The sequence below is a fragment of the Thunnus thynnus genome, chromosome 17 (genome assembly GCF_963924715.1).
Source record: "Thunnus thynnus chromosome 17, fThuThy2.1, whole genome shotgun sequence".
Taxonomy (NCBI): domain Eukaryota; kingdom Metazoa; phylum Chordata; class Actinopteri; order Scombriformes; family Scombridae; genus Thunnus; species Thunnus thynnus.
Genome location: NC_089533.1, coordinates 1104474 through 1128116, shown reverse-complemented (window position 1 = coordinate 1128116; position 23643 = coordinate 1104474). Strand labels below are relative to the sequence as shown.

The window sequence follows — 23643 nt, the reverse complement described above, 5'->3', positions numbered from 1 at the left end:
GTCCAGAGTTCCAGTCGATCTGGATCCAGCTAAAGAGCTTCAGATCATCACGCTTCCTCCTCCAAGCTTTCATACAGACAAAGAGGTTTGTAAGTAATCAGCAAAAGTTGGGAAACATGTAGGAATTGTTTCCATCAACTTTCAAGACTTAATTTACTTCCATTGCTGCAGAAAAGATGATTTGTTCTGTTTTTTGTTAACCCGAGTTATAACTATGAAATTTGCATTATTTTTCAGTTTTTGGTAATTAAACTCTTTGTCACCTCTGGCAGTTTACTGCTTACCTTTGTATCATTTAAGGTTTATTCACTGGACCTCAACTGCTTTAATTTAGATAAAAACTGGAAAAATGAGAGTTTTCTTTTGACCAGTTTTCATTACTGTAATACTTTTCTTCCAGACTCATGATAACTTAGCAAAGTCTGTCTGCAGATGAAGGCCAACGGATGCAGCTGAGAGTCTGCAGGTCTAGTAAGTGGACCTTGAGTAAAGAATTTTCTTTTTTCCAAAGTCCATAATGAACCTTGAAGTTCCACGTGTCTTCATGAATAATGAACAGTTTTAAACCCACCTGTGGATGATTTGTACATGTGTATTAACAGTTAATTCATGTTTTAAGCATATTTTATAGTATATATTTGACTGTTATCAATCATTAATTAACTGTTTATTCACTGGTTATTGATGCCTCACAGGAGGAGTTTTAGTTGTTGACAAATACAATAATAAAACGTTTACATACTGCTTATGAATGCTAAATGTGGGTTATGTGGGTTAAATGTGTGTATTTTCATTGAGTACTGATTGAAGATTTAAGTGCATCTTACATCTTAAGAGGAAATCTCATTGATATAAAAGCTGAAGGAGCCAAATGGATCCCTGCAGTTTCATCCTGAAGTAAACAGACAGCCAGCAAGTCCAGTAATCATTTATTTCAACTTATACGTACATTAGTGGGAATAAAACATACACACAGTTTATTATCAGCATCCACAATAAAACACAGGTTTTACAAACTATATATGAATAAATCAGTTCTGTTTACAGACTTTATTCCACTGATTACAGGCTGCAGTATGGAGCCAGTTTTCAGATTGTAATGATGATTAAAATGATAATGATTTTCTAAAGTCAAGTATTTATTCATAGAAAAATAATAACAAATAAACAAATATTAGAAAATAAAGATCCAACAACAGTTTTCATGGTTCTCTGAATGATTTTAACAATGAGTGCGGAGTTTTTATGTGAGTATTTGCCCAAAAGCTGATATTTTGCTGCTGAAATATTTGTCAACAATCCAAACATGTTTCCTTATGAGTCAATGTGAACGCAAAGTTTATTAATATGAGGAATTATTCCATAAACCATCATGTAGAAGAAACTAGATCTCATGAATGAACACATTGTTCTAGAACTAAAACTAAACTGATATGAAAAATAAAAAAAAAACTTCTTCACTGAATCTACAGTTTGATGTTCTCTCACTCAGCTTTTTACAGTTTGATCACAAACAGAGAAGATGTCTAACCAAACATAGCTTTAAAAGCTCTGTAGAGGTCCAGGTTCAGGTGCACATCCTCCAAGTTGAGTGAAGAGTGCATTAAAGTGTTGTCGATGGTGCAGGCGTACTGCCGCTTCAGATACTCCTGGTCAAACTTCTGTCCAGCAAATCTGTCACCCAGACAGGCAGCGAGATGGACGGTGGCTTTAAACCTGGTGAAAAGCAGCACCAGAGACAGAGCCAAAGTGACGACAAAGAATGGGACACTTATTAAAGAAGCTTTCTCTGCTGGGAGGATGAACGGGACAATGACGCGGTTTCTTCCTGGTGGACCATATCTATCATGGAGAAACACAAACCTTTCCCATGCTCCGTCCTTTGGTGGATACAGAGGGCTGAGCATGATGTTGGGAATCATTTGGCCGCCAGCATTCTTCATTGAGTTCCAGTAGTTGGGCAATTTGTTGGGCCAATGACCTTCATTACGAACATGGCAATATCGATTAGCACAGTAAAACTTTCTGTGTTTAGGCTTCATGCGTCCTGTAGCAACACCATACGCTGCATCACCATTGATGACACAGTTCCAGGGAGAATACAGGATCACGTCTGTGATGGAGGACAGAGGCAGCAGACAGCTGGCCGGGATCATCGAGTCTCTGATGGATCCGTGTGCAACAAAGATGATGTCAATGTTGTCACCGTGGTTCTTCTTTTCTTCCTCATCAATGTATTCCTTCAGGTAACGAAACATGTCCAGCAGATAGAAGAAAGCTTCAGACTCTGAATTTTTTATCAGCCATCGCTTCATAGTTTCATCCTCACAATGTTCTATCGCAAACTCAATCAGTGTCTTCTTGTCATAAAAGCTCCTGTTGCTGTTTTCAACTGCTTGTTGAACTCTGGCCAACCTCTCATACACCTTTCTGTAGGAGAAATTGAATGGAAAAAAAATCAATTCTAATAATGCATTTTGAATTAATTTATTTAATAATAATAATAATAATAATGATAATAATGGTTCAGCAGTAGATCCTCATTTATCTGAGAATATGGACAGAAAACTTTAGCAGCATGATTCAGATTTTCAGAAAAAAAAAAGAAACAATTAATGATTTAATTTTTTAGTGTCAAACCTACAGAATCACTTTAATGTATTTCACAGAAAACATCATACTTCATGTCATCAAGCTGTTTCCTCAGTGTCCGGGTCATCTCTAAGATTGTGTCAGCTGTGTCTCTCAGTGATTGGCTCGCCTCAGTCACATGATTCTTCTCGATCATGTCTTTCCAGTTGTCAATCGCCTCTGAAAGTGCAAACACCAGTCCAACAGCTCCTACCACAGCCTGATGGTCAATGGGAAGAGATCAATACATTCATTTTCAGTCTTATGAGATGAAGCAAATGCACATTTATCAAACATATAATTCATAAAAACATTAGGTCAATAATTATCAACATTTTGACATGTTATTATAAAAGATAATTATGTATGATTGTCTGTGTCATATGTGTATAGTTAAATAATCTTACCATGCCGCCTCCTTTAAGAAATGTTTTAAATCCATCCGATGACACTTTTTTGATGAGTTGTTCAGCTCCTTTAGCAAACAAAAGTTTGGATGCTTTCCCTTCAGCTTTAAATGAGAAACATATTAAAACACCGGCGACTGCAGTCATGATGCAAGGCTTGAATGAGACTGGGTTGAGCTGTGGTGAATACAGGCCAGTAAACCCTCTCGCCCCCCCCCAACCATCTCCAAATGAGCTGATGTTGATTGGCCGCGTCAGTGAACTTCTTCTCGCCATGGCTCCCAGAATTTCAGTCATGACATGTCGGTCCAGTTCATCTGGGTCTGTGAAGGAGCTCACTCCCTTCTTCTCTGCCTTCAGTTTCTCCAACAGTTCCTGGATTGATTTTCCAATGTCGTTGCTCTTCTGTTCTATCTTCTGCGCATCTTTCATGGTGTCGCTGGATATAAGGTGCTCAGTGAGTTTAGTAGCCAGAGAGACGGTGAGACCGACACCTGTATACACTCCTCCTAACAAACCTAAAGCTGGAGCCGCAGCTCCGCCGGTGAACAAAGTGGCCACGCCGGCCCCGATCAGACATGCAGCTCCCGCCACTGACACTGAACTGCCAATACATTCACTGCCGTTACATTTCACCCTGAGTGACTCCAGCTCTCTGGCCAGTTTCCGTAGCTTCTCTGCACAGCGCTCCCTCTGCTCGATCCAGGAGAAAATCCACTCCAGCAGCTGGTCAGCTGTGGCCATGATGGAGGTCCTCCAACCAGAGAGCAGAAAACCTCAGCAGTGTGATCAACAGGAAGCTGAAAGAAGAAAGTTAGAGGATGCATTAGAGCAGTGGTTCCCAACCTTTTACCCTCAGAGACCCCTATTTTACCTTTAAACTGATGACCCCTGAGGAACTGACATATTATGGACCTTTCAAATTATATTCAGTTCAGAACAGTACAGGCTTGGTGACCCCTAGTGGGGGTCGGGACCCCCAGGTTGGGAACCAGCGGAGTAGAGGACACTTTGAATTATTTGTTGCAACCATCCATCTTCATGACAACTGAACAATATCTGCTGATGAAGACCAGGAAACACAGTTGGAAGCTCTGAAATGGACCTTGAAGTAAATTGTTACGTCTCTGGTCACAAATGAACTCTTACACAGGTCTAAAAATGCTGTAAGCACTTCTTCTGTAACATAAGAGATTTAAAAATTACATTTGTTTTAATGTTGACAAATAACAGACTTTTTACAAATAAGTACAAATTAAAAGGGAAAGAAAAAATAGAGATACAAACACAAGAAGAAATAAAAGCTGTACAGTTAAATATATATGATAATGAATATATATATAAAATATTTTAAATCATTTGTTAAATAAATAGACAAGGCATAAAAAGGAATCATAAAAGTAAAACAAATACAGTACAACCCAAACCACATTATATCATCTCCTCACCCTCCCAAACTCCTTTAAGGAAAACAAAACAAAATACTGGTAACAAATAGTAATGATTCATAATACATTAACAATTTTCATACTGAGAATTCAAAGTGATCAACTAATACAGAAACACAACATTAGCAAATAAATAAGACAGTAATAAAACAACAACAATGAAACAAATAAGAATCCATATGTATGTATGTGTATATGTGGGGTACATTCAGAGACTGTAAGAAAATATGAACGTAGTCACCGTGACGTCACCCCTTGGTTTGTGAACTGCCGTTTTGAATCCTTGAGTTTAGCGATTTGGCCGTCGCCATGTTTGATTTTTGAGCCAGAAGTGACCATATTTGGACGAGAGGGTGGAGCCGACTATTGCGCTAGCTGCTAGCTTGGTTAGCACGCAGTATGCAGTTTACAGATGTGGTGGGAGCAGGAGCCTAGGTCTCAGATTTCAGGATATAGCCTGACTACACCACAATAGTAGACATACACTAATCCAATAAAGGACGCAAAAGTTCATTCACAAATGAAAGTCAAACGTGTTGTTCCTGATATCAAAACTACATTTATTTGAATGTTCACAAGTTAAAAGGCAATAACAAGGGTTAACACACACACTCACACAGCCAAATATGTACATCAGTGTTTTTCACTATTTTTTTCATGGGTGCCGCACTAACCATGAAGTAAATCTGTCTACTAATTTGTCATATCATTACAATATCTAATGCAGCCAATACAATCTGAATTAAAAATAGGCTCACCTTAAAGCTAAGGTATCTAATGTATTTTAGAAGCATTTTTATTATATTTGTTGGAATTCTCTGTCCATCCCGACAGCCATCAATGAATCAAATGAAAATCCAGTATCTGTGACCGTTGCAGGCCTGTAATAATCCCGTCCAATCACTGCATTCAGCCCGAATGAAATGTCATTTAATAGCAGGTTTCAGTCTTTGACTTTAGTTTGTTGGGATGTCTTTATATTTGGATAACAGATTCTGCATTTAAAAATATTTACCAGAACAGTAATTCACCTAGATACAGCTGTAATTTCCTCACCAGTTTTCCTGCTTTGAATGTGTTCATGTCTCTCTATCAGATGACTTCTGGGCTGCTTCTATGTGTTTCTCTTCCCTCTTTAAACTTTTTATGTCAATCTTGAGTCAGTTCTTTACTTTCTCCTTGTTTTCCTTTCAACACTATTACATCCTGCAATTCTTCCTTACTTCCGTCTCCTCTCTCCTGATTCCTTCACTCACTCTGAAAATATAAAAAGCCTTCCTTTGAAGATCTGAGTGAGCATCAAGCAGAACTTTAACTTGTATGGTTTTAATTACAGAAATTGTGGACAAAACACACAGTGGGGATGCATCAGCAGTCAAGCAGCAGCAGATAAACTGGATGGTTAAAACAATAATGTCAATTTAAAAAACTTCAGCTCCACTTTTTGCTGAAGAGTTTTGCTAGCTACTTACTTTGTGCTCACTTTTCTGACATTATTATTTGATGCTGCACGTCAGTTGCAGTCAGTCATACACGATGCTCTGAACTCTGATTCATTTGTCTGTCCCATGAAAGCGGCTCCAGTCTGCTTCAGCGCGGAGGGTTTGTTTGATTAAAAGACCAGCGCAGCAGGAGTGGGCGGTGGATTGTCGGTCTCTGTGTCTCATACAAGGATACAAAGTTAAATCGGAAAACAAAACGAGTGCTCCTGGAAGATAAAACAGAAGCTGCAGTAGGAAGAAGGTCTGAGCCTTTAACAGCTGTAAAGGGATGTCTGCTTGAACGCTTTCCAGAATTTGAGAGGTGGCTAATTGGCGTTTAGCCTCCATTACAGCCCTGTGTATAACTAAAAAAAAATATTGCTTAGTTTAACCATCACTCTACACAAACTATTATATATATTCTGACTGTTCATCTCTGTTGTTGTCGCAGTGTTTTGGTGTGAGAATTGTTTGGGCAGCGTGAGAACATAATCAAAAAGTAAATTTATTTAACACAAAGTACTCAAAAACAAACAAAAGATAACAATAGGTAGGGTTAGTCTGTAAAATCAGTCATGTAGGGAGTGGATGAGTGAATGTATGCTGTGTGGGTGTTGTATAGTGAAACAAAAGAAACAGAACCAAAAGCAACACAGGAATGTGTGGAGGAGAGAAGAGAGGAGCTGAACCGGCTGCTTCTGACTTTATATATGGGACACACCTGGGCCAGGTGTGTCCCATATATAAACTTATCAACACTTTTCCCGCTCTGACTCAGGCTCTTTTTTAAAGATAAATGTGCAGCGTCCTCATACACATGTATTCATATCTCTACGTCCACTGGATTAAAATGGTGACTCGTAGTATCAGAGCTCCATTGATGATGGCTTTTTTTATTCATCATACATGAGCTCAACTCAGAGTGAACATACTCAGAGTTGATTGAACAAACTTTGATCAGCTGTTCTGAAACAGAAAACTCTGAGTTTCTCATCAGGGTTCATCAACTCAGAGTTCAGGGTTAGACTCAGAGTTTGCTGAACCTGCTTTCTGAAACAGGCCCCAGGCAACACAAGTGTAACACAGAAAACCCAAACGAACAAAAAACAAAGAGTCCAAACACAACAGAAAGTCCTGGCAGGGTGTGACACAGAGAGGACAAATGAATGTAGTAGAGCTGCAGTGTTCCTGTACTAGAGATATCGGGCCCTATTTTAACGATCTAAAGTGCATGGTCTGAATTGCATTGAGGGTGTGTATTTTAACGGCGGAAAAATGGTCGCTGCGCCAGGCGCATGGTTCAAAGGGGTTGTCCTTAGTCTCCTAATTAATCATGGGTGTGTTTTCGGCGTAACATGCAATAAACCAATCAGAGTGTCATCTCCCATTCCCTTTAGGAGCCAGGTGTGCTTGCACCTTGGCGGATTGCTATTATGACGGCGCATTTGCCGAGTAGTACGAAGGAAGCTTCTCTGCAGAGGAAACGGATCCATAACGAGCACACTGCTGCTCCTGGACCCTCCCGTGGCCCCAGACCACCAGTTTAAGGTCCTGTTCATTCATTTGTCGAAAATTTATCTTCGTTTGGTTTTTGAAAAGGTTTATTATTTTATTACAGCTTTGGTTTCTTTAAAATCGTTTTGTTTAGTCATGGAGTAACAGGTCAAATCAGCAGGGTTTTAATTGCTGAAAGTATATAAACCTGATCACTGTACTCAAAAATGTTAAAGAATATTTGTTAAATATTGTTCAAAAATTAAATCATTAATTTTAATCATGTGAAGAATCATGAACACAGTTATCTGCTAGAAGCTGTGCAGATTTATTTCCTTCGTTAGTTGAATCATTGTTTTCACCTCATTTATTTCCTCATGTGTTCTTCATGTCATCATGTATTAATGTAGCAGGAAAATTGATCTGTGTTTGATCCGTTGTTTAAATACCTACGTGTTTTGCAACGATTCGGTCAAATAATTAAACAATTTAATCCGTCATTACTGCAATTAGTAAATTCTGATAAATATTATGACTAAGCATCACGACATGTATTTTTTAAAAATACATTAATAAACACAATAATTTAACCTTTCACATTGTAATCCTTTTAATTGTTACATTTTGCATGTTTGTGCGCCGCTGCGCGTCCTGTGTGTGTAACAGGCAGAGTGGATGTTATGCAGCCGCATCTTGATAACGCTCCTTAAAATAACATAGAAACACTGCGACATTGACTGTAGACCAGGTTTTTGTTGGTCAATCGCTCTCTGCTACCTCAAGATAGAAATGCGCACCAGTGCGCCTGACCACACCTTACTTTAAACCAACACGATGGGCGCAAGTGCCCAACGTTTAAATGCACAAAAGATCTTCAAAACCAACCTGCAGAATCACAATCCATGTGGTCCGAGTGTGCTCAGAGAGCTGTTCACACTTTTTCATAGTATAGATTAGGATATTTACATCAAGATCTGCAGCTGGATGAAAAAATAGAAAATAGAAGAATAAACGTTTCTGACCTATTTGGAGAGAATCTGAGTCCAAAAACTTTTCCTGTTGTGTTTAAGTAAAGTTTCTTTTTTAAAAACCAGAGACTGAGACTGAGTTCAGGCTCTGAGTTTGTTCCTTCGTCTCACTGCTGAAGAGTTTTTCCTGCATCAGACTTTATACTGTTGCTCAGTTTCTGTGAGTCACGTGACTTCTTGTAAAGATGCAGAGCAATGTCCAGCACAGGTTCAGAGGATCTACTGTTTGCTGATGAAACCATATGAAGGATATAAAGGACTTTTCACCAAAAAAGGGCAAAACTGCTGCAATTAACAAGGTGAAGGAGACGACTTGGCACAAATTGATGACAGATTAAATATAAATCTGTGGGCAGGTAGTGATGGCCTAAAGGTTAGAGGAGTGAACGTATTACTTGAAGGTTGGTTTGATGAGTCTGTGTGAGGAAAGTGAAGAGCAGCGTTTGTCCCTGTTCATGGTTTTATCTTTATTTGTTAATAAATTAGCATTCATCATTATTATTCATATTATCAGAAGACTAGATAATATCAGATGTATGTTTATAACTATGGTGTCGGCAACTTAAGAGAACCAACTTACCAACATTATCAAACTCTTTGACACATTTTCTCTTTCACAAAATGTCCATTAACAAGCGTCAATGAAAGTTAAACATTAACTTGCAGTTGGAGATAAAGAAACTGGAGAAGGATATAAGTACAGTGGAAACCACTTAGTGATCACGTCTGTCCAGCTCAAATATCACTATAATATCATAACCTTTTCTTTTTCTTAATTTCTCATGCAGAATACCATCTAATTGACATTTGTATATTTATTAGCCTACATGAATATAACGATACTGAATTTTATTGACTGACAAAATACAGTACAGCTGTTTCAAACACATTGTGTACATTTTTGAAGCAGCAGGTTTTGACTTTTGCAGGTGACAAGTTCCTTATTTTCCTCGGTGGTAGAACAGGTGAAGATAGCAGTGAATTTTGCTTGAATTTCTTTCCCTTTTATTGTCAGAAACTTAGAGAAGACGACGTTCGTCCGTCATGATTTCAGTGTTCAGGCAGCAGCAGCCGCTTATCATTGAAGTAAAGTGTTGTATATGACTGATTCTGTCTCAGAGCTTTTTGATCCATATGAGCAGCTGATCACTGTATCTGTGATCACTATAAGCAGTTACCACTGTGTACATTTAAACACAGCAGAGATTCATGGTTTGGACTTTATTTAATTTTCTCTTTGTCTTCACAGTTCGTCTCCGTCTTGCGGGTCTTTAGACTCTGACTTGTCTCTTGGTTGTTTTGGCTTAGACTTGTTGAACAGGGCTGTCCACATACATTTGATCACATACTGTTTCTAATGTTTGGTGTCTTAAATAAAAACACTACCTTTGATGGTAGATACTGAATAGAAGAAGTAAACTGATGCAGTGAAGTAAAATCTAATCAATGACCGTAAAGCCACTCTCGACTACATTATCAATATTTACAGTGAGATTAATTGTGTTTGTAACACATATAATCAAGTTTGAATCTCTATGTAATCATGTTTAGTTATTGTGAATCTTCAGCATGTAATCTTTAACTGAGGAGCTTCAGCCTGAGAGATGTCTCTAGTCTCTGAGAGTGAACAGAAGTGTTTAGAAAGGTCGAGGCTAAAGTTCAGACGAAGACGATGTTCAGCTTGCTGCATCAAAGGAGGCTCCTCAGGAAAGAAACATAACTAACAATTACATGTCACGTCCTACCAGGAATTTTTCTGTTTTTTGGACTCTTTGTGTTTTTGTTCTTTTGACTTCCTTGGTTTTTGTTATCCTGATTGTGATGCCCTCAGACTTTTTCTGTTTTTAGTTGGACTTTTTGAGGGGCTCTTTCATTTGTGTTGCATTTGTTTCCTGGTTTTGGTTTTCTCTGTTCCCTTGTGTGTTCCTGTGTTTTTTGTGTCACCTGTTTGTTTACTTTAATTCCTGTTTTATTTTGTAATATTTCCTCGTGTCTGGTCACCTTACTTCCTGTGTTTGATTATTTCATGTGTCTCACCTGTGTCTCGTTTCCCTCACCTGTGCTTCATTTGCAATCACTCCCTGTGTATTTATACTCCAGTTTTCAGTTCGGTCTTTGTCGAGTTGTCTGCTTCTCCTGTGTTCTGGTTTGTTCCAATGACTTTTTGCTTTTTCATTAAAAAATATCTGCATTGGATTGTCCCCGCCTACCGTCTCTGCATTTGGGTCCACGTACTCCACTCACCCACCCTGACATTACAATGCTGTTATATTTAATTACTTCTGACTATGACGTCAATGTTTTGTAGCCTTCGTGTTCGACAGCGATTTAATCTGTTTCACTAAACATATCTGAGCTCTATTTTAATAAATGTGACAATATTTTAGGAGAGTTTGTTCCTCTTTGTCAGAGTGGAATTGCAACAATAATGCAGTATAATATAATTTCAAATGCTTCTGTGTAAGTTTCATATTTTTTCTCGTTCATAATCATTTTAGTCATTTTATGGTATTTTATGGAGTGTTATTCTTGTAGCTCAGCAGTACTGTGAGTCAAAGTCCAACAAAAACTAGTGTGTTGTTTTATACTGTCCAATCAGAGCGCTGCAGATAACAGTTTTAGGTCAATATAAACTTGCAGACATTGCATTTGAATAAGTTATGCTGACTGATTGAAGTTTAAGATAAAGAATGCACATTGACTGGCACATGGAAATAATGGAAATATTTCCTCTGGAAAATGATTTGCTTGGATTTAGTGACCCTTACATACTGTTCGGGTCAAATTTGACCTGTTTTTACATTTGAGAGCAATAAAAACACCCTGAACATTGTGTTCTTTTAGCCTGATAATTTAATGACTTTTTCCAAAGTGACCATAATTACTACAGAAATGGAAATATTTCAACTTTTATTTATTGTTGTTCAGCTGATACACATTTTTACATAAACCTTTCAAAGACATGTCTTAAGAATCAAGTTACACAGCAGCTACTTTGAAGAAATTATTGAATTTTTTTGCAAATGAACCACTTCGTGTGAACTCAAATTTAATGAGGGGCACTTACCAACTAACAACTTAACACTTTGTTCCATCATTATACAACACGTAGTTCCGACCAAGCCATCTGATTGGTCAACTAGACATTTAGAACGTGCTCAAATCAGCATGACAGCACACCTAGCCGTGCTCAAATATATATATATATATATATATATATCATTTAGATATTTATCATGTTCCAGTTTTTAACATAAGAGCCGAGGCAATATAAAAAACAATGGAAATGTATATTATTATTATTATATTGATGAATGCAAACAAAAAACAACACAAGACAACAGAAGTGGTTCATTCCTATAAATGAGCACATAGACCCTAAGGCCCATAATTAAATATAATGAGTTTAAAAGATTAAAAAAATAATAATGGAAAAAGTTTAAGCTGCTAAGAGAGAATTTTTGACACTTTTGCTTAAAAATGACTTGAATGATTAAAGTTTTGCCAATTAATCTTCTGTCAATCAATTAATCATTAGTGCTACAATTAACTGTGTTCATTTTGTGTGTTTCAGTGTTCCACAGATCACTACATCATCATCATCATCATCATCATCATCAGACCCTGACAACCACACTATGGGTTTCATTCTGACTGAGGAGATGAGGAAGGAGTGGAAGCAGCAAGAACTCGACAGGTTTGTGGATGAACTCAGCGACGGTCCAGATGTGAAAGTCAATCAGAACATTGTGAAGTTCTGCAGTCTGGATTCTTCAGACATGCTGAGACGACACTATGAGAGGAGGATAGAGGCGTCTGACTGCGCTCCAGACTGGATCAAGAACCTGACGGAGAAGCTGGGCGCCTTCATGTCAGCTCCTGAGCTGGGGGGTCTCGGAGCGCTCGCCGTCGCCATCTTCATCGACATCGTGTCATTCAGTCCACCGGAGGAGAGCATGAAGGACGCTCTGCGCTGCGTGTTTGCTGAGGAGAAAGCCTCCGAGGTCTGGGATCAGATCGACGAGTGTCTGAAGAGATGCATGATGCACATTAACGATGACCAAAAGCTGAGCAGCGACCTGCAGCGGATCGAGTGCCAGTTGAGCGCTGCGCTCACCAAGCTGAAGAACTCCATGTTGAGGGACGGCCACATGACGAACGAAGCTCTGAAGGCCTGGGTGAACGGGGCGGCCTTCCACATCCAGATGTTGATTCACCTGGTGAGACTGGGAGGGACGGTTACCTGCAACACCGTGAAGACTCTCATCTCTGCTTACCAGACTGAGCTGGACCAGCTGTTCAAAGAGCATGAGAAGATGACTGAAAAGAAGTGCACAGTGTTGTTTAAGATGGGTGAAATGTTTCAGTCAGTATTCGTTCTAGTGGATGAAGATGCAAAACGGCACACTCTTAATTTTCACAACTTCCGCCGTGCAGAATTTCAGAAGCTGTATTACAATCACAGGTATGGCCAACAAAAGCGTGAGACTGAGAACCACTTCAATTACATGAGAGAGAATCTGCAGAGTCTGGTTAGTCAGAGAGACTCCTTTAACTTCTAATGAGAGAGACAAAAGTATGAGGACACTCAAACATAGCAGACATATGTAAAAGCTGTACCAAGACTTTGTACACATTGTCATCAGGACAGTTATCATTATCTGGACTTTTCTCGACCTCATGTGGGTGATTTAAATTAAACTTGTCTTTCTTCTAGTTGTTTTGACTTGTTGAACAGGGCTGTCCACATACTTTTGGTCACATACTGTTTCTATTGTTTGGTGTAAACTGATGCAGTGAAGTAAAATATGATCAATGACTGAAGGATTTACTATAAAGTCACTCTCGACTACGTTATGAATAGTTACAGTAATGCAGTATATTTAATAAATAATCATTTCAGTGGATTACGATGGATTGTCAACCAGACATCCAAAATCATAGGCAACCCATTCCCCTCAGCTGAATCTTTACATACTCAGCGAACTGTAAACAAACAAAGATCATGTCCGACTCCTCACATCCTGCTCATCACCTCCTCCAGCTCCTTCCCTCAGGGAGGCGCTACAGCTCACTGTCCGCTAGGACTAAAGGCTGCACAGCTTTTTGACTCTGACCTCCTCCCTCTAGCCCCTCCTCACACACTACTGACACGCATTACCGTGCACCTGCTGTATATGGTTGTGTGTACTATGTTTCTGGGATGATATGTTGACTGTATCCCTGTACTGTGTTGTAATGATATGTTGATTGTCTGCTGTTGTCCATTTATGTGTTTGTGCTGCAGAATATAAAATACTGTACCCAAAACATGTGGCTGATAAACTATCTATCTATTAAATTTCAATTCAATGCAATTTCAATTTTGTATTTTATCGTCAAAGTCTAACAAAAACTACAGTATGTTGTTTCATACTGTCCAATCAGAGCACTGCAGATTTAGATTTAGGTTAATATAAACTGCTGAGTCATTGCAGACATTACATTTAAATAAATAAATGCTGACTGATCACAGTTTAAAATAAATGATGCACATTGTCATCTGTAAAGGGTCTCTAACATATATTTCTATCCTCCACGGTCTGGTCTGTCAGTGTGTAATGTGTTGGTCGTGGAGGAGGAGGAAGAGGAAGAGGAGGACACAGCTGACCAGCAGGAGGCGACAGCAGTCTGTTTATGCAGCTCTGATTTAACTTTCACTTTTGAAGCCGTAAACAGAAATCAGACAGGAAGTGTTCAGCAGAGTCTACATGTGATGTGAGCTCGTCTGCAGAAATCTCTCTGAGAGGAAGGTAAGGATGCCGCGGTGAGGAAATTTTCCCACCGACTAATAAACTCGTGACAACACAGGTGTTACCGGATACACCGGACATTTTACAAAATAAGATATTTATCAATGACGCTGACCGACACCTGGAGACATGAGAGCAGCTGCCCGCTGACAGCTGGTGTTCCGGCTGACTCTGACTCTGCAGACAGTCAGTTTATAATTGTAATGTCCGTCGTCCCACTAAGTATTAATAACACGCTTGATACTTTACAAATTTGCGTTTTTTTATTTGGTGAACGTGGGCGCTGATACGCGAAAATGAAATAATTGGATTTGTTTCTGTAGAAAACAGCAAAACTACGCTGCAGGTATTTAATACACTCAAAACAGATTTTCGAGCACCCCAAACTGAAATAATGTTCCCGCGGCTATGCTATCCATTCCTCCATCTATCTATCTATCTATCTATCTATCTATCTATCTATCTATCTATCTATCTATCTATCTATCTATCTATCAGTGCAGTAAGGGCAGATGATCTCTATATAAAACAAGGAATCTCTGTCAGTCTGTCTGTATGGATGTGTGTTTGTCCTTCACGTATCTTGAGAACCGTTCATCTGATCTACTTCATAGCTGACAGGTGAGTTGCTGGGGAAACAAGGAAGTGCAGTGTCGACGTGTTAAGTTATTTGGATGAGCGATTCTTGAGAATATAAAATACCTCATAAATAACATTGATAATGTTGATTTACTTCTTCTGCCCGTTGAGTCAACGAGCAGAAATACAGACAGCGCCACTCTGCCATTGCAATTCACACTGTGGTTGGAGGTGGGATTACACCCCTAGTGACGAGAACTACCATAGAAAATTAATTGAAAAAGTTTAGAGAGTTAAGCTTTATTCCTGTTCCTCACATGTGGGAACTTTCTATGTATGTTTAAGGCATAGTGCAGGATGTCTCAGCCACGTTTTGAACGGGCACTACAATTCATCCGATCAACTGCAGCTCAACTCAAAATTGTAGTCTTCAGATATTCTGCGTGAGGCGTTTAGGGAGCATCGGTAAATTGTAGTGTCTGCTGATAGTCATCATGAGAGGCGTTTAGGGGACGGGCACAACTCTCTCTAGGTATTGAGAAATCGACCCGTTTTGAACGGGCACTGCACTAGTCTCTATATAAAGCAAGGAATCTCTGTCTGTCTGTATGTTTGTCCTTCGCATATCTCGAGAACTGTTCATCTGATCTACTTCACATTTGGTAGGTGTATTGTTGGGGACACAAGGGAGTGCAATCTGGTGCAATTAGGACACACAACACATTCAGTATTATAAATTGAGAATAAACAAGCGATCAGGGATTAGGGTCCTTTGGGCTCTGTGACTTCATGTTATAGTCAGAGCTGTACAACCCTGCCATGAGAGATAGGAGAGGAAGACATCTGTCTTCATTTGATAACATTAAAAGTTAGGCTCGGTTGACTCATTTTTAAGAAGACCAGAAAAATTTTCTGATTGTTTCACTGCAGTTATGTTCTAAAGCACAAATAAACAACCATCAAACACTCAACAGGTGATTTACCATGGAGACAGACGCTCTTTTGGTGAAATTTGGACACATGACACGTTTAATATGAATAAACTTTGAATAGACACTCGAACAACGAGCCTCTCAGCTCCGTGTCTGAGTGCAGCAGGGTCTGTTTGATATAAACACTGTTACATCACAGTGGGGCGGGGCTTCTGGGCTCTGACTTGCTAAGCAGGACAAAGGTGTGTGCCCCGCTCAGTTAAACTGCTCGAGAGGAAAGAATGAGCGCACACAGGAGAAGGTCCAGGTATCATCGGATAATTCGTAATTTCTTTGTAATTCAAAAACCCAAGAACGGTAAATCTGTTATTTGTTGGTTTTTGCCGATTTGTTTTATCGTTATTCCTCTTTGGATTGAATATTGCACAGGTCTGCGGACATCAAGCCAATTCGTTTTTTTCATTTTAAACCAAAAATGAAAAACTAAATCACGTGATCTATTCCTTTTTTGTTTCCCAACGAAAATCCAGAAAACCAAATTCAAAAGACCGTGCAATTTTGGTTTAGAAATCAAGTATTTTTGTCAGTTTTGTATGTGTTAGTATGACTTTTATCTGACCCTATGTTTTTTACTGATTTTGGATGTTGGACAGATGACCTAAATATTCCATAATCTACACGTCATTTTAGGTAATATGATATAGCCCTTCTTGGGGGGACCTTTAAATACAAATAATGGGTTTATGGTCAAGTTTGGAACTGTTCCAGATGTGGTATGTAATGATACATAATATGTGGTGAGGTAGCTGTCAACCACTTGATTGGAGGGCTCCCAACTGACCTAGTGCCCATGGAAAACCTATGTTATTCAGGTGATAAGATACAGATGTGTAACCCCATATAAGCTATGCACCGACAGGGGTACGTTGCCCAGACCATCTTTGTACATGGAATGGACCCGATGGCCATCGTCTAATAAACGTCTTCAAAATAAGAACTTCGTCAGCTCTTCCTTTGAACGATATCATCACACATCCTTCCTTTCAGTATGATAGCCGAAGCGGCTACATTAGCCTACCCATGATCCTCAGTGACTGTTGCTATGGTGGAGACATGATTAAATTGTTGCCAATTAATCTTCTATCAATCATCTAATCGTTTCAGCTCTAGAGCGCTACGATTAACTGTGTTCATTTTGTGTGTTTCAGTGTTCCACAGATCACTACTTCATCATCATCATCATCATCATTACCTAACCCTGACAACCACACGATGGGTAACGGGCTGAGTGAGGAGGAACGAATCGACAAGTCTGTGCGTGAACTCGGCGATGGTCCTGATGTGAAAGTCAATCAGAGAATCGTGGATTTCTGCAGTCTGGATTCTTCAGACATGCTGAGACAACACTATGAGAGGAGGATGGAGGCGTCTGACTGCGCTCCAGACTGGATCAAGAACCTGGCGGAGAAGCTGGGCGCCTTCACGTCAGCTCCTGAGCTGGCGGGCCTTGGAGCGCTCGCCATCGCCATCTTCATTGACATTGTGTCGTTCAGTCCGGCGGAGGAGAGCATGAAGGACGCTCTGCGCTGCGTGTTTGCTGAGGAGAAAGCCTCCGAGGTCTGGGATCAGATCGATGAGTGTCTGAAGAGATGCAGGATGAACTTCACCAATAGACATGAGCTGAGCAGCGACCTGAAGCAGATTGAGGGCAAGCTTAGCACGTCGCTCACCAAGCTGAAGAACTCCATGTTGAGGGACGGCCACATGACGAACGAGGCTCTGAAGGCCTGGGTAAACGGGGCGGCCTTCCACATCCAGATGCTGATTCATCTGGTGAGACTGGGAGGGACGGTTACCTGCAACACCGTGGAGACTCTCATCTCTGATTACCAGAACGACCTGATCCAGCTGTTCAAAGAACACAAGGAGATGATCAGAAAGAAGTGCAAGATGTCATTTACGGTGGAGGCAGGCTCTCCTTTTAGAAATACCGTTCTAGTGGATGAAAATTCAAAAGGGCACACCCTTGATTTTTTCAGCAACCCTGACAAATTTTTAGAGGCATATTATGATCACAGGTATGGCGGACAGAAGCATGAGATTCAGCAGCACTTCAGTTCCGTGAGAGAGAATCTGCAGAGTCTGGTTAGTCAGAGAGGCTCCTTTAACTTCTAATGAGAGAGGAACTGATTCATCTGAAGAGACGCTACATGGCCAAAAATATGAGGACACTCAAACATAGCAGACATATGTAACAGCTGAACCATGACTTTGTACATGTTGTCATCGGGACAGTTATCATTATCTGGACTTTTCTCGACCTCATGATCGTTTTGACTCAGACTTCTTTCATGTTTTTTTACTTGGACTGGACCTGGTCTTGATCTCAAGGCTTTTTTCAGTCTTGTGTCAGTCTTTAGACTCTGACTTGTCTCTTGGTTGTTTTGATTTAAGACTTGTTGAACATGCTGTCCACATACTTTTGGTCACATGATGTTTCTGATGTTTGTGTCTTTAAATAAAAACACTACCTTTCATGGCAGATACTGAATAGAAGAAGTAAACTGATGCAGTGAAGTAAAAGCTAATCAATGACTGTAAAGTCACTCTCGACTACATTATCAATATTTACAGTGAGATTAATTGTGTTTGTAACACATATAATCAAGTTTGAATCTCTATGTAATCATGTTTAGTTATTGTGAATCTTCAGCATAAAATCTTTAACTGAGGAGCTTCAGCCTGAGAGATGTCTCTAGTCTCTGAGAGTGAACAGAAGTGTTTAGAAAGGTCGAGGCTAAAGTTCAGGTGAAGACGATGTTCAGCTCGCTGCATCAAAGGAGGCTCCTCAGGAAAGAAACATAACTACCAATTACAATGCTGTTGTATTTAATTACTTCTGACTATGACATCAATGTTTTGTAGCCTTCGTGTTCGACAGCTATTTAATCTGTTTCACTCTGACTTCTGCTCTTTGTCTGGTCCAGACGTTGAGACCATAAACATATCTGAGCTCTATTTTATTAAATGTGACAATATTTTAAGAGAGTTTGTTCCACTTTGTCAGAGTGGAATTGCAACAGTAATGCAGTATAATAAATATCATTTCAAATGCTTCTGTGTAAGTTTCACATTTTGTCTTGTTCATATTCTGTCATGTTATGGTATTTCATGGTGTTATTGTGGCTCATCAGCCGAGACTGTGTGGTCTTCCGGTGGGAATGTAGAGTGTGAACAGATTGTTTGTCCCTGAAATGACTAATACATGTACACACACAATCACATGCAGTCAGATACGCTGACTTTGACAAACATTCAGGGTGTTTCCATTCAGCTAATTCTGCTTCCTTCTGTCTCCGCTCCTCCATCCTCCAGCCTGTGACCAAGAAATCGATCAGAGTCTGCCATCATGGAGGATGTACCAATCACTTAAATGTGTCAGAGACGAGGAGACACAGGTCTGTCCTATGTGGAAGTTGATTTTACCTGATGTCCTCACCCTGTTGATCATCTATTTATTGACTGGTCAGCTGATCAGATGGGAGAGTAAAAGGATTAGACGTGAAAAAAGCCCAACTGTAATGTTTGTAATGTTATGTGATTGTTAAACTATAGATTAGGCAAACTGTCTGTGGAAAGCACCAATGGTTTCTCTAACATCATTCATATTTATTCATAAAATACAGTATCACGTATGTAGAATGTCTGGCAGCCTTTTGTCCTTTTGCTACATAAGCCAAAATTATTTGTTTATAATTGTAATTCTAATTAGAATTATAAATTATTATTATTTCTTATTTAATTATAATTATTAACTAGAAAATGTAATTTCTGTAGAAATTGCGTGTGATTGCTGAAAGTGAATTTAGATTGCATAACTGGAAGCAGAAGAGTATTGAAAAATCTACCAAGATTAAAATTAGCAATGGTTGGAATTGAATTTACACCCTCATGTTTGTAAGACAGACATGCTATGCATTGAGCTAACATGTCACACAGTAACACCTGGCCAGATTTGGGTATTTAGCCTGTCAATTGCATAAAATTGACAAAAAAGCAGTTCAGTTCAGCTCAGCTCATTAAGCAGATTGACATCAGCTGTGCACTCCTGCATCCTTCGACTACTGAGTTCTGCCCTAAGTAGGACTCAAACTCACAACCTTTGGATCTAAAAGGAGTTGAGAGGTGACATGAACTTAAACCACTGGACTACTCAGACTGGATCTGTAGAATTGGAAAAGATGTATGTAACAAGAATAGCAATCCACACTTTAGGTAATAATGTTAAAGTAAGCTAGAGAGGAATTGACTTATGGTACATGATAGAGATGGAAAGCATCTTTGCACATGACAGCAATATTATGAGGAGCACTGCAGTGAGCAAGTATCAAACACACAACCTTGTCATCTAAGGGGTAGCTGATCATGAGAGCAGTGTTCTAAACCACTGTGCCAACAGACATTCCCAGTAATGAGAGGAAAAAAACTCCATTTTGATGAGGAAAATGTATTTGTCTCAAACCAGAGCTTGAAGCCCAGAGATCTGTACATCATTAGTGAAAGCAAGACTAGTTTAACATGAGAATGAATGATATGTGTAAAAAGTGTTTGAAGGAAGAGAGAATCTGTAAGTTTAAGAAACTGCAGTGAAAGGAGACACACATCCTGCAGACTGTACTGCAGTCAATGAGAACATGACAGGGACTCTATCAATTAAGGTTCAGATCTCAAAAACTATAAGTCCTATGTGAAATGTATTTACATTTTGAGAGAGAGGAGGCTTGTGGCAACATAGTGAGGCAAGATATGTGCTTGAGGAGTTAAAATTGTGAGAGTGACAGCAGTTTAGAAAAGCATTTCTGGTCTAAAATTATCTGTGCTCTCCACTGTGCCTGATCACATGATACACTGGTGAGACCTGAAAAAGTCTGAAAACCCCCTGACTTTGGGCTTAAATTGCTGAAAAACTACATGAACTTAAACCACTGGACTACTCAGACTGGATCTGTAGAATTGGAAAAGATGTACGTAACAAGAATAGCAATCCACACTTTAGGTAATAATGTTAAAGTAAGCTAGAGAGGAATTGACTTATGGTACATGATAGAGATGGAAAGCATCTTTGCACATGACAGCAATATTATGAGGAGCACTGCAGTGAGCAAGTATCAAACACACAACTTTGTCATCTAAGGGGTAGCTGATCATGAGAGCAGTGTTCTAAACCACTGTGCCAACAGACATTCCCAGTAATGAGAGGAAAAAATCTCCATTTTGATGAGGAAAATGTATTTGTCTCAAACCAGAGCTTGAAGCCCAGAGATCTGTACATCATTAGTGAAAGCAAGACTAGTTTAACATGAGAATGAATGATATGTGTAAAAAGTGTTTGAAGGAAGAGAGAATCTGTAAGTTTAAGAAACTGCAGTGAAAGGAGACACACATCCTGCAGACTGTATTGCAGTCAATGAGAACATGACAGGGACTCTATCAATTAAGGTTCAGATCTCAAAAACTATAAGTCCTATGTGAAATGTATTTACATTTTGAGAGAGAGGAGGCTTGTGGCAACATAGTGAGGCAAGATATGTGCTTGAGGAGTTAAAATTGTGAGAGTGACAGCAGTTTAGAAAAGCATTTCTGGTCTAAAATTATCTGTGCTCTCCACTGTGCCTGATCACATGACACACTGGTGAGACCTGAAAAAGTCTGAAAACCCCCTGACTTTGGGCTTAAATTGCTGAAAAACTACATGAACTTAAACCACTGGACTACTCAGACTGGATCTGTAGAATTGGAAAAGATGTACGTAACAAGAATAGCAATCCACACTTTAGGTAATAATGTTAAAGTAAGCTAGAGAGGAATTGACTTATGGTACATGATAGAGATGGAAAGCATATTTGCACATGACAGCAATATTATGAGGAGCACTGCAGTGAGCAAGTATCAAACACACAACTTTGTCATCTAAGGGGTAGCTGATCATGAGAGCAGTGTTCTAAACCACTGTGCCAACAGACATTCCCAGTAATGAGAGGAAAAAATCTCCATTTTGATGAGGAAAATGTATTTGTCTCAAACCAGAGCTTGAAGCCCAGAGATCTGTACATCATTAGTGAAAGCAAGACTAGTTTAACATGAGAATGAATGATATGTGTAAAAAGTGTTTGAAGGAAGAGAGAATCTGTAAGTTTAAGAAACTGCAGTGAAAGGAGACACACATCCTGCAGACTGTATTGCAGTCAATGAAAACATGACAGGGACTCTATCAATTAAGGTTCAGATCTCAAAAACTATAAGTCCTATGTGAAATGTATTTACATTTTGAGAGAGAGGAGGCTTGTGGCAACATAGTGAGGCAAGATATGTGCTTGAGGAGTTAAAATTGTGAGAGTGACAGCAGTTTAGAAAAGCATTTCTGGTCTAAAATTATCTGTGCTCTCCACTGTGCCTGATCACATGACACACTGGTGAGACCTGAAAAAGTCTGAAAACCCCCTGACTTTGGGCTTAAATTGCTGAAAAACTACAAAAGAGAGAGTCTGTAGGATAAGGGACTTCCGAACAGTTGAGTGTCAAAGTGACCAAGGTTCCAACTCAGTCCGACGGTTGGTTCCATAGACTGCCATTATAAACATTAATGTTTTAAAAAATTATATAAAATCACTGAAACATGTTACATTTCAGAAAAATACAAGCACACATCTGCTGAATGAGTTGCACAGATTGACAGTTGAATGGTTTTTATAGCACAAAGTATGCAGCAGTTGAAACACGGCAAAAAACGTACGGAAGACGGAATAAGAATAAAGAGTGAGAAGAACATGATTATTTCCAGCAATCACACAATAATGTAATTATTTCTGTTCCAAGTGCATTTGAGCTCCACTGGGAAAAATATACAGCTGCAGTCTCAGTTATTATTTCACTAACTGAGCAGATGATTTATACCAGTTTGTATTGCTACATCATGTCTGTTCTGTCCCTTCAGTAATAAATATTTACATTTTCTATTTGTGTTATTTCTATCAGACACATTCTGTCAAACCGTATTAGATATATAATCAGTATTAGATTACAGTGCATCACAGAGGTCATGTCCTCACAGTGCAGTACAGAGTATGTGTGACCTCGTCTCCTGTAAATTAGTCCCAAACACAAAATCACAATGCAGTTTTACTGGTTTTTTAAATTTGATTATTATTATATTATAGAAGTGACATACATTATATGACTTTATAACTGTTGTTTAGTCTGTGATGGTCTGTGGTTGACAGACTGACCTCTGCTGCCATCTGGTGTTTGAGCAGCAGACGACACTCACTGATGAAGTGATTATTACACACAGTATGAAGAACCAAAACTCATAAAACATATTTATTACTTTATTATGAGTAAAGAAATGATCACAGTGAGTAAAGAAAGTGAGTAACGAAATGATCAGTGACTAAATACTTAAACACCAGTGACAAATTTCTGTGTGAACAGCATCCAAATCAAATCTCAGAATTTAAACTGGTTTACACATTCAAGAACATTAATATAAGTGATAAATTACAGAAAACATCATTTTCACTCATCAGTGTTTGCAATGACCGCGTTTACATGCACAAAATATTCCTACTAAGCTGTTTACATGTCTAATGAAAGCAGTGGTGCATACTTCAGTTTTCCCTATTCTTGAATCCCACATATCCCACAGAGCTGAACATAAACAGGTAAAACTACAGTAAAACCCCAGTTATGATGCGCATTCTGAATGTGCTGTATACATGTCCAAAGAATGCTCCTAAAACCTGATTAACGAGTATATCACACATTTATTAATCAGAAAATGCGACATTTGGA

The 23643-nt window shown here is 39.1% G+C and overlaps 2 protein-coding genes across 2 annotated transcripts; one reads left to right on the top strand and one right to left on the bottom strand.

Moving 5' to 3' along the window:
- Positions 1-912: 912 nt before the first annotated feature.
- LOC137168290 (uncharacterized) lies at positions 913-3274 on the bottom strand. Its single transcript, XM_067570817.1, has 3 exons — positions 3039-3274; positions 2682-2851; positions 913-2430 (listed from the first exon to the last, which is right to left on the bottom strand). The coding sequence occupies exons 1-3, from the start codon at positions 3183-3185 to the stop codon at positions 1527-1529; spliced, it is 1221 nt and encodes a 406-aa protein (XP_067426918.1). The 5' UTR covers positions 3186-3274; the 3' UTR covers positions 913-1526.
- A 10936-nt stretch (positions 3275-14210) lies between these two features.
- Positions 14211-18906, top strand: LOC137168291 (uncharacterized). Its single transcript, XM_067570818.1, has 2 exons — positions 14211-14281; positions 17001-18906. The coding sequence occupies exon 2, from the start codon at positions 17065-17067 to the stop codon at positions 17965-17967; it is 903 nt and encodes a 300-aa protein (XP_067426919.1). The 5' UTR covers positions 14211-14281; positions 17001-17064; the 3' UTR covers positions 17968-18906.
- The last annotated feature ends 4737 nt before the right edge of the window (positions 18907-23643 follow it).

Coding starts and splice junctions, on each gene's coding strand:
- LOC137168291 (XM_067570818.1), top strand. CDS start 17,065: ATGGGTAACGGGCTGAGTGAGGAGGAACGAATCGACAAGTCTGTGCGT.
- LOC137168290 (XM_067570817.1), bottom strand. CDS start 3,185: ATGACTGCAGTCGCCGGTGTTTTAATATGTTTCTCATTTAAAGCTGAA. Junction 2,852..3,038: donor TTCTTAAAGGAGGCGGCATG/GTAAGATTATTT, acceptor ATTGACCATCAG/GCTGTGGTAGGAGCTGTTGG. Junction 2,431..2,681: donor AAACAGCTTGATGACATGAA/GTATGATGTTTT, acceptor TTTCTCCTACAG/AAAGGTGTATGAGAGGTTGG.